General features: G+C 29.8%; 1 protein-coding gene across 1 annotated transcript; it reads left to right on the plus strand.

The window, feature by feature from the left end:
- The first annotated feature begins 23 nt into the window (after positions 1 to 23).
- On the plus strand, positions 24 to 11,428 carry LOC107169561 (ATP-binding cassette sub-family F member 1). The gene is made up of 18 exons (XM_015519332.2): positions 24 to 229; positions 572 to 703; positions 2,347 to 2,487; positions 2,963 to 3,115; positions 3,500 to 3,685; positions 5,147 to 5,269; positions 6,320 to 6,466; positions 6,576 to 6,758; positions 6,852 to 6,973; positions 8,235 to 8,476; positions 8,621 to 8,849; positions 8,940 to 9,172; positions 9,298 to 9,535; positions 9,609 to 9,798; positions 9,896 to 10,074; positions 10,147 to 10,380; positions 10,867 to 10,939; positions 11,032 to 11,428. The coding sequence occupies exons 1-18, from the start codon at positions 157 to 159 to the stop codon at positions 11,217 to 11,219; spliced, it is 3,066 nt and encodes a 1,021-aa protein (XP_015374818.2). The 5' UTR covers positions 24 to 156; the 3' UTR covers positions 11,220 to 11,428.
- Positions 11,429 to 11,961: the final 533 nt, after the last annotated feature.

Genomic DNA, 11,961 nt, shown 5'->3' on the forward strand with positions numbered 1-11,961 from the left:
CATAACGTGTTTTTGATTTCACGTGCCGACTGCCGATTAGAGAGGTAAGCCTTCGCCACTCGCGTGACTTTTCCAGTTGCCGACTTTCCGTCGTAATTCCCGTCGCGTTTCCGAATTTTTGTACACACTTGGTAGTTTTTCTATTTGTTCCTGATCATGCCGCCTAAGAAGTCGAAGAAAACTAACAAACACAATCAGGATTGGTCTGGCGACGACGACGATTCGATTGGTGAGTTAATTACATTTGCGGTTTCGCATACCTATGTATTTCCCACAGCTATAGTTACCGTTCCTGTCGGGAAAGAATGACACAGAAAAATAACAGATGCTCCAAATTACCGTGTCAGTATTGTTGAAATTATTAGGAATTATGGTGTGACAGCCTATCTATTGCATATTGTGTTGAGGAACACTTTTGTTCTGACCGTTGTACACTTTCAATGGCACACATTTCTTTTTGATTTCAATTAAATTAGGTATTTACTAAATTGAAATGAAAGTGTTTGTGTAGTTTTTTTAAACTTCTTTCAAAAATGTACCAATCATATTTATTAATGTTCGGATTTATTAGATATATTAGCTGCTGCCAAAATAAATGATGATGCAACAGTTGAAGAACCTGTGCAACCTACCCGTGGTAATAAGACTTCTAAAAAAAACAAAAAAAAGAACAAAAATCAAGATTGGGAAGATGAATCTGAAGGTATATTATTTTATGTTTTAATTTATTGTGTTTGAAATCTTACACTGCAAAATAGTGTTCTTCTGGGTCATCTTGACTTCCAAAATATTTTCAAGACTACTTACTTTGCTTAACCTTAAATTATACTGCATATATTTTTAAAGCTAATACATTCGTAAATGTATTTGCAATCATTTTTTAGTTTAGGTAAATACCACCAATATACTATTAAAAGCTTATTTCGAACCATTGAATCAGTCATCTGATAATTTGTTATTTTTTTATGAAACTTGTATAAATGTAAATTCTAAAAATTGAAGTCGGTAACACAAAAATGAACATTGGCTGGGACCCGTTGTTCATACCCCTTGTTGTAGTAGCTAGTTGATACTCAACAGTCAACATTACACTGTTATGATGCTTGTAATTGTCATATATATGGTGACCTTGGTATTTGATAACCACTTTAAGCCGCGTACACACTTGTAACATTTTCTGTTACGCTGTAACGCCGTAACACCGTTCCACCAGTTGTCGGTAAATTGAGTCGCATCAAAGGATGTTACGCGCTAGTGTTACAAGTGTGTACGCGGCTTTAGAAAAACTGTGCTTGTAGCATGACATGCAGTGATAATTTTTGAGCTCCTGACTAAAGTTATTCTAATCAAATAATGTCAGCTTCTTAATATTGTCCATATTGTATATTTAAGTATTGTATTTGTGTATAATAAGGAACTGATATTGTAGTAGTAAAAACCATTAAAATTGATTAGAGGGTTGTGCTAAAAAAAATACAGAAAATTGCGCTTAAGAATAACAACATTTAATTTTGAATCTGTTTAATTCACGATCATTAAATAATTAATAATAAATATAATTATAATTATCATTTGATTTAATATTTACTCTACTGTTCACAATATAGGTACACAATAAAATCATTTTTCAATTATTTTCATCTCTCGTTTGTCTATGTTAATATTTAAATTATAATATATATATATATATATATATATCTTTAATTTTAATTTTTGTATCCTTTAAAAAATTGTAGATTGCTTGTACATCATAAAATAACAATAATTTGCTTTAAAATTAAAATGTGATAAAAATCCTATGAAATTCCCTACTTATAATAATAATACCGTAAAATATATTAAGAGGTAATTTCATTCTAATTTTAGAAATTCTTACTATTATAATCATTATTGATAAGATTAAATTTGCTGTGATATCCTGTTAAACATAATTGAGTTAGACCATAAGAGTGTTTGTTTTAAATTTTCATATTCAAACGTTCTCAATTCGTAGCAATACACAATGGAAACAAATGTATAACAACATGATAAAATTTGAAAAATATATTAAATTGTTTTATAAATTAGTGAACTCAACAAAATTCAACTTAAAAATTGTATATTTTAATTTGTACTTACATGAAACACATTTATAACTTACTTAGCAATAACATTAGAAAAAAGTAGCAAATGATACAACATTTGTGCCCTAATAATAATTTTCTGGAATGTAAATAATATATTTTAATATGTAGTTTGATATTTTTTCTGAAGTTTTATTCATCAAAATATATAAGTAGATACTTAGTTAAATATCTGTGATTAAAAACTACTGCCAAAATCATTATATTAATCTTAATTATATAGATTTAGTAGATATTGTAGCCGCCTCAACAGTAAATGATGTTGCAACTATCCATGAGTCGTCTCAACCCAATCGTGGGAATAAAATTTCTAAAAAAAACAAAAAGAAAAATAAAAATCAAGATTGGGATGAAGAATCTGAAGGTAAATATATTGATTAAGTGATCAGCTTATTACAGTTTTACTTTTCATATGTAATAATCTAAAGCTTACAAGTTAACTAAATCAAATGTGATTTTATCAACCAAAGAATTACTATTGATAATACATTTTTATTTTTTCATTTAGATTACAAAAATTAATATTATATTATCTAACTATACATAGCTATTATTTTTAAACTGAAAAGTTATATTTTTTGAATAAAGGGTAACAATGATTAGTTTAGATTTTAAACTGATTTTATTGTTTTGTACTGAATACAAATTTGCTAACTTTATTATTATGATATTGTTTAATGATTTAAGAATCTCAGTTTAGCTCAATAATTTGAATTAATAATTTTTGAGCATAGAAAAATCAAAAATTACAAAAATATATTTATTTTATAATGCATAGGCGGTATCACAATATAAAATAAATGCATTTTAATAGTACTTTTGTTTTTGTTAATGTACAGATTTAGTTGATTTATTGGCAAACACAAAATTAAAAGATGATGATTTTGACGATGTTGAAGAAATCCCACAGCCAATTCGTGGAAATAAGATCTCAAAAAAGAACAAGAAAAAAAATAAAAATCAACAACAAGATTTGGAGGAAGACTCTGCAGGTATACCTAACATTGTTGCTATAATATTATTTAAAGTCTTATCTTTAGTCATGCATTGCCACTCAATAGCACTGATAATGGAAACACATCAAGAAATTTAGATGGTTTCACTTAAAACTACAGCTATAAATTGAAAGCATTACAAATAGTGACAATGGTTGTCTTTGCCGTGGATCATTGTGTTTAAAATCGTGCTGTTGAGTGACTATGTGTCAAAAATGAGTTATGTGAATTTAAAAATTAATATAAAAACAAAACAAAATATTTTTGTATTATTTTTTTTTTTTAGTTAAGTTAAGCATGTTTAAAAGTTTGAATTAATTGCCTTTTAGTTATTCTTTTATCATCATAATAATGTAATTATTTGATTTTATTTGTTTTTAGTTGATAATGATATTGATTTTGATAATGATGATGAAGATGTTAACATTTTGCCTGTGGTTTCAATTCCACCCACTGAAGAAGTCACGGACGATAAACGGTCAAAGATTCCAACAGGAAAAATTTCAAAAAAAAATAAAAGGAAAAAGAAAGATTTTGATTTGGAAGAAGATGATAATGGCACACAGGGTTAGTTATAACTTATAAAGCATTATTAAATAATTATACAAGGACTATTCATAATGTTTTTTTAAAAAGACACCATATCTTCATATGTTGTCTCTCTCTAACACACAAACAACAACAAATTTTGGTCCACCAGTTTCAATAGTTTTGATATTTGAGTTAATTGACCTATTATACATTTAAAGGTAAGATTATTATCTAGGGCCTCACATGGGCTTTTATTAATATTATTACATTTTTAAATTGCCATAATATGTTATTGAAACTAATGAACCAAAATTTGTTATGTTGTACGTGTTTAAGAGAGACAACATACATAAGAATGTGAACTTAATTTTTCCTATCATGTATATTATTTTTTCGCTTAGTACCAATGTATTAATAATGGTAGTTTTAACAATTTTTATTTTAAACGTGAGGGGAGTTAAATGTTAGAATTTAGTGATGCTCATCATGTAGACTGACAAAGCATTAGAATTAGCTTTCAACCTGTCTTTGTGTTGAAAAAATTATTTCCAAAAATTTCATTTTTTTTTACTTATGTGAAAATATTTTTAAATTAATAGATGTAAACATACCTTTTAAGATTTCAAATTTTCATTGTTGTTCTGATTCATATTACCTTTTAATGTTGAATTCCTTAAATACCGAGACTATTTCTCTACATACAAGAAAAATATACAGTGAAACCTCTATAAGTCAAATTTTTGATAACTCGGAAGAATGCCTTGGCCCTTGCCTTATAATATACAATGGAACCTCAATAACTTGAACATCCATAAGTCGAATTTTCTACAACTCAAATTTTTTTCCTCCCCCAACTAATTCGAGTTATCAAAGTTCCACTGTATTTTCCATTTTTTTAATGAAATAATTATTTATGCGCCACTTAAACACCATCTAATGTTAGAATGCTTACAATCACTATTAAATTTTTATTTTATATCAGTCATTTTTTACCAAAATATTATTTCAATTATTCAACTGTGAGTAGTAAAATTATTATGTTATATCTTACATGTTAAAATAATTATTTTATGTTTCTATCGGAGTAAATATCAATCTTATTGCTGATTAATTGAAAATATGATTTTCTAATCTTTATTAAAATATAATATTTTATTAAAATAAAATTTTCTTTAAATTATCAGTATGAAATATTTTAAAAAGAAGATGTTTCATTCTAAAGTGTGCAATGTTAAATGTATATAGGTAAAAATTACATGATATAGACATACTAATAAAGTAATAACTAATTCCCGAAATATTAAATTTATATAATTATTTTATTGATGGCCTGCATGAAGGCAATTTTTACTAATTTGGCCACCTAAGAAAAAGGGTTGGGTATCACTGTGATATATAGTAATGAGGTCTATATAAATAGGTATTACTGAAAGCCATGGTGTGTTGTTATAGTTGAAGATGCCATTGTTAGAATTAGTGATGAAAATAAATTTTCAGATTACGTTGTAGAACAAGCTGCCAATACCGACGATCATCTGACAGTAGTAGAAAACAATAAAGAGCAAGTCGAAAACATCACCGCCGATCATGAAGACATCAGTGTACCAACGGTTATACCAGGTAATGCTACCCATACCTAGTCTATGCTTACCTGTTATTTCATCATTATGCTTGTATATATATATATATTTTTTTTTTATTGACAAAATATAATTTGACATGATATTAAAATAATCACAGTAAATTAATATCTACCTATTTTAAGCGAAATGCTGTTGGTGATATAGAGTTGTTGAACAACAACAAAAAAAAAAATTTGCATTAAAATAGAATAATATGGAAAAATAATTACAAGATGAATAATAATATATTGTAATAATTTATATGAATTATATGAATGTTATATAATACTTAAACAAAAATTTTGAGTCAAGTTCAAATACTATTTAGTTTCTTATATATATTCTCAACGGTTTAGAAGAGCTACACCCTCACGTGTTGTCTCCATCTTACAAGTGCATAACATAGCAAAATTGATCTCTTATAAAAATTAAAGGTAACATTATATAAAGCTTTTCATAAATTTTTTGTTATATTTTAATTTTAAAATGAATTATGAGTATTTTCAAATTGTAAATTGCTTGTATATCTTAAAACACTCATAACTTGCTTTAAAATTAAAATATAATAAAAAGCTTATGAAGAAGCCCTAGATAATAATGTTACCTTTAATTTTTATAAGAGATCAATTTACTCTAAATTTTAAGCTAATGGAGCTAAACATGATTTGCTGAGCGTACAATTTGCCATGTAACGCATTTGTAAGACGGAGACAACACATGCAAGTGTAGCGTCCTCTTAACACTTGTAATAACTTATAGTTTTCTTTAGTTTATCTTACTACTTTAGTACTTTTTCATTAACTGATCTTAATAATTTTGCTTTGTTGAAGTAGTAGATGTCTAACCGTGTTCTCATTGTTTTATTCACCTCAAAAACAAAAACTCCTACAAATCATTTTATGAAATTCTTATTATTGTTGGTGTGCTTCCTTTGTTTCCTTACCGGAATTCCATACTGTTCAGTATGATAGTATAATGTGATGTTATCTACTGTAGTTATTCAGAATGTTTTGAATGTCTACTCATTGTGTCAGTATTTCTGTTATAGATCAAGATTTAGGTGATGAAGATAGCGTTGATATAGACGAGGAGCTGGAAGCTGCAAAGCTCGCAGGAAAAAAAAAGAAATCGAAAAAAAACAAAAAGAAGACAAATGAAGATGATAACATCCTTATGGAGACGCCGACAGTTGATGGTTTGTATTTTTATGTTTATTACCTAATAAGTCAAAATTCTATATAGACAGAACCATCACTATCAGATCATTATTATTCATTTATATAATTATATTAATGTAATTCTAGTGACGGTGGATGACAATGAGAGCAATAGGTCTGCTATTAATACCGAAGAAGTTGATTTGGAAGCAAAATGTAGTATCGAAAATAAGGATATCCCCGTTGAACAGTATGCTAATGTTGTAGCTGAAGCCGAGGATGCAGTGGTGATGTCCATTATTGCTGATGGCAAAAACGACGGTAATATGGGTATGTAATTTTACCACTGTATTGCATTATAGTGTATAATTGTGTATATTAAAATGCAATAATGTGCTTTAATAACTTGTAAATTTTAATTAGGCCAACTTCTAGACGAGACTGTCTCGGAGATTGTAAAAGTACCCAAAGAAAAGTCAAAATCTAAAGTCGTAAACAAATCGGATAAATTGTCACATAAAGAGAAGAAAAAAATGAAAAAAGAGGTACACATAATAATATTTTAATAGTTATAAATACAGTCAGGATGTTGATGACCTAAAAAACACACAAAATAAATTAAAAAATGCAAAAATTCCCTAACAACTTAAAAAAATTAACTTAAATCATCTAAAAATCCAGGAATAGAAACTTTAAAAACGTTATTAAACTAAAAAAAAAAACTAAAAACGAAAATACATTATGCAATTATTATACTGTAATTATACTGCGAAAAAAATATATGTTATGTATTAAGTTATTATTTTTGTTTCAATGCGTTAGTGCACATTTTTTATTTTGATTCTTAGATGTATTTTATATTTTATTTTTATTATTTATATTTTATACAATCAAATGTTAAACTTCTGAGGTTTGGATTATTTTTATTATTTAGGTATCCTTCTAGGTATCTGAAATAGTGTTCTACTTTACTTATTCAGTATTTACTTACTCTTTAGTTCTTTACCAATGCACTTTTTAAAAAATAAAAATATTTTAATTTAAAATTTTGAATTTTCTAATTTTTGTATAAATTATAAATTATAATTTTGATTTAATATTAAGAATAATTCATTTTAACTTTTAAGTTTGCTATCATATGTTAGGTATAATAATATCAAAAAAAAAAAAACTATAAAAAACGTTATACGGAAACAATATAGAAATATAACGTTTTTATAAACGTTAATCAAAAACGTAATTGTCAAGAACGTTATTTTAAAACGTTATACAAAAACGATATTTTTTAAATCAATTATAGAAAACGAAAAAATTAAAAACGTTTTCCATCCCTGAAAAATCTAATTAAATAAGTAAAAAAAACATATTTATAAATAATAATTTTATTAGAAATGAGTGTGATAAATGGCATCAGAGTAATTTAAAATATGATTTTTTTGGATTTATTACATATTATTTATAAATATGATACTCAATATGCGAGTATAATCGGCATATGTCTGAAAGGGCACTTGTTTTTTCAATATATATCACTCTAACAGTAATAACGGCGATCAAAAAAAAAAATTACCTACCTAAAATATGAAAAAAATGACGTTAAAAAATAATGTATTTTGTAGCTTAAAATACCCAAAAAGCAAAATAAAATTCCAAATCAAGGGAGCTTGAAACAAATTTTATGCTAAGATAGCATTATATAATATCAAAGGAAAAATATACAAAAATCATCAACATCCTAACTCTAGTTATAAATAATCGCTGGACATGTTTCAATTTGTGATTACCGTATCGTTTGTTTTTTTCAAGATGGAGTATCAGAAACAAATGGATTTGATGACCAAAAAAGGGGGTCAAGGCCACAGTGAGTTGGGTGCCAACTTCTCGGTGTCACAAATTCAAAAAACAGCAGGTCAGCTAGCGGCCATGGAGCACGCCGTTGACATCAAGATCGATAGCTTTAGCATCGCGGCCAAGGGTCAGGACTTGTTCGTCAACGCCAGCTTGCTGATTGCCCACGGCCGTCGGTACGGTTTGGTTGGACCAAACGGGTGAGTACTGAACTTATAATGTTCACCTAACACAACACCATCTGTTGCACCTTCACTTTTACTGTTTTGACTATATTAGTTTATATATTAATATTTCTTCCCCTTAATCTAATTACAATGTCGTTCCGTCAATTTATTACACAGGCATGGTAAAACGACACTACTTAGACACATTGCCGAGCGGCTGTTTGACGTACCACCAGGTATTGACATCCTATACTGCGAACAGGAAGTAGTGGCTGATGAAACAACAGCAGTTAAGGCCGTACTTAGAGCGGATACGCGATGTACAGAACTGTTAGCTGAGTGTAAAAGACTGGAGGAAGCTCAAGAAAAAGGCGCGGGTGAAGACGTAACTGAAAGACTAAATGAAGTGAGTAATGGTTAAGTGGAGGGATTCGTGGGCGTTTGATAATTTAGCGATAATGTATCTTTAAGACATCATTTTTTTATCGTTACATAGGTATACGATGAGCTTAAGGTGCTCGGAGCTGACTCAGCTGAACCACGAGCTCGGCGCATACTTGCCGGTCTAGGTTTCTCCGCGGCCATGCAGGATCGAGCCACCAAAGACTTTTCGGGAGGCTGGCGGATGCGTGTGTCCCTTGCCCGGGCCCTGTTTTTGGAACCTACGTTGTTGTTACTCGACGAACCGACTAACCATTTGGATTTGAATGCTGTCATTTGGCTAGACAAGTGAGTCACTTCGTAATGGTTGGTACGAATATCGTCGCTCCAACACACCATGGGTATTTTGTTCATCGAGCTACTACCTGTGTGTTACATTACTGAATAGTTATCGTTAAAAAGAGTGTTGATAGTTATTTACAGGGATGGAAGAAAACTTTGTTAGTCGTTTCTCACGACCAGAGCTTTTTAGACAACGTGTGTAACGAAATCATTCATTTGGACCAAAAGCGATTGTTCTATTACAAAGGTAATTACAGTATGTTCAAGAAAATGTATTCCCAGAAAAAAAAAGAAACCATCAAAGAGTATGAGAAACAGGAAAAACGGCTGAAAGAAATGAAACAACAAGGTCAATCCAAGAAACAAGCTGTAAGTTTTCCATATCAGTTGTCAACCTGGCTACTCGCGGATAATCTCTTATAAAAATATTGTGTGATTATAGGAAAAAAAACAAAAAGAAGTATTGACCCGTAAACAGGAAAAGAACAAGGGCAAACCGGGTAAAAGTGCTGGTATGGATGATGATGACAACGCTGAACCCACGCAGTTATTACAAAAGCCCAGAGACTACAACGTTAAATTTTCATTCCCCGATCCCAGTCCATTACAGCCACCTATATTGGGTCTACACAGTAAGTCATCTTTAGTTACCTAATTCACTGACATAATATTGTTATGAAAGGATAAAATGCCATCAATTGATATTAATTTTCTCGTTAAATTGCATAGGTATGAGTTTCGCATATCCCTCTCAAAAGCCGTTATTTAAGAACGTCGATTTTGGTGTTGACCTCAACTCCCGTGTAGCTATTGTCGGGCCTAACGGCGTGGGCAAGTCGACGTTCCTCAAGCTTTTGACCGGTGACTTGCAGCCTAGCGACGGTGAAATGCGAATGAATCATCGGATGGTATTTATATTCACAAACACTCGTTGATAAGTTGATAGAAATCATAAATCGCCACACACGCATTTTTCGCAGAAACTAGGAAAGTTCGATCAGCATTCTGGTGAACATTTGACAGCCGAAGAGACACCTGCCGAATATCTGATGCGGTTGTTCGACCTTCCGTACGAGAAAGCGCGCAAGCAGCTGGGTACTTTTGGGCTGGCTGGTCACGCACACACTATCCGCATGAAGGACTTGTCCGGTGGGCAAAAGGCCCGTGTCGCACTAGCTGAACTCTGTCTGAACGCTCCAGACGTCATTATACTGGTAAGTCTTGTGGTAACGCAGTATTCAACTCAGGATAAAATCATGAGTTATACTTCAAGCACCCCCTAGCCCAAAAGTTGATGGAGAAAATGATGAATAATATTGGGAAGAAATTATTGAAAAAAAATAATCTGTACATATACAAAATATTTTGTACGTAGTAGAACAATTTTAAAATTTGAAATCGATTTTTTATTTTTTTTTATTATCTTATATTACCGGATGATGTAACATAATTTAAAATTCTAATCAAAAATCATAATTGTCATCAATAATTAAATCCATTTTTTATGACATAATATTTCTTCTAAAAAATAAATATTACTATACCTACCAATGCATTCAAACACTATCTAACAAAAATTTGTTGTTGACATTTCAATGGTTATTAGTTGACAATGCTAAATGATGCCACTTATTCAACTAATAGATATGTATAGCATATTTTTATCATGAATGTTGCTAATCCTTTTTAAATTGTTACAGGACGAGCCTACAAATAACTTGGACATTGAATCTATTGACGCTCTAGCAGAAGCAATAAATGATTACAAAGGAGGTGAGTGATATTATATTGATAATTTATTGATTCCGCTTCAGCCGAAACGCTCAATTTCATCATATTTTATTATGTTTATGTTTGTGATGAAGGTGTCATAATTGTATCTCACGACGAACGGCTGATCCGTGACACAGAATGCACACTATGGGTTATCGAAGACCAGACCATCAATGAAGTGGATGGTGACTTTGATGACTACCGAAAGGAGCTGTTGGAGTGTCTGGGCGAGGTGATCAACAGTCCAAGTATCGCAGCCAACGCAGCCGTCGAACAGTAATGTCAATCCTGATGTCGTCTCATCGATTATTAATTATATTTAATAATTTTGGTTGCATGTACGGGCACATCAGATACTTGTAATTATATTGTTGTCTTTGTCGTATTTGTGATAATGTTATCGTCATAGTCGTATGACATACTCTAATTCCTATTTACGTGCCTTGTTTACTCACAATATATTTGATGAATAAATATATAAAACATAAACTAATGTATTTGACAATTGTAATGTGCCTACAATAATATATTTTGGCAATTGTGTTTGCAAATACCATTAAAATCTTTATAAATTATTGTAACTACATCAATTTAAACTTACTCTACCACTGTGAAAAAAAGAATGAGTATATTATATGAAGTGTTATAGCAGTTTATGAAATATAGATAATTTTGTGTGCTAGGTAATATTTGTGTGTAGTTATTGAATATATTAAAATAATAAAAGTTAGAATAAATGAAAAAGAACATTACTCACAGTTATAAATAATTATAACATTTATAATACTAAAAACCCTTTCTGGTTTCAATCAATAATAAATAATAAATCAATAGTAGATTTTATAAATGAAAATAAAATATAACGATTAATGAATATAAAAATAAAAATGACTAAAGAAACTTAAGTTTCTCACATTGATATCAGATTTTATGTGTTCTGGCTAGAAAGATTATTTGTTAACAATTTTAAATAAATCAAATGTACACAATGGCAAAAAATAACCAATAAAAATCATAGCCAG

Source organism: Diuraphis noxia, unplaced genomic scaffold (assembly GCF_037042655.1).
Source record: "Diuraphis noxia isolate RWA-SAM2 unplaced genomic scaffold, SU_Dnox_SAM2 contig0001, whole genome shotgun sequence".
Taxonomy (NCBI): domain Eukaryota; kingdom Metazoa; phylum Arthropoda; class Insecta; order Hemiptera; family Aphididae; genus Diuraphis; species Diuraphis noxia.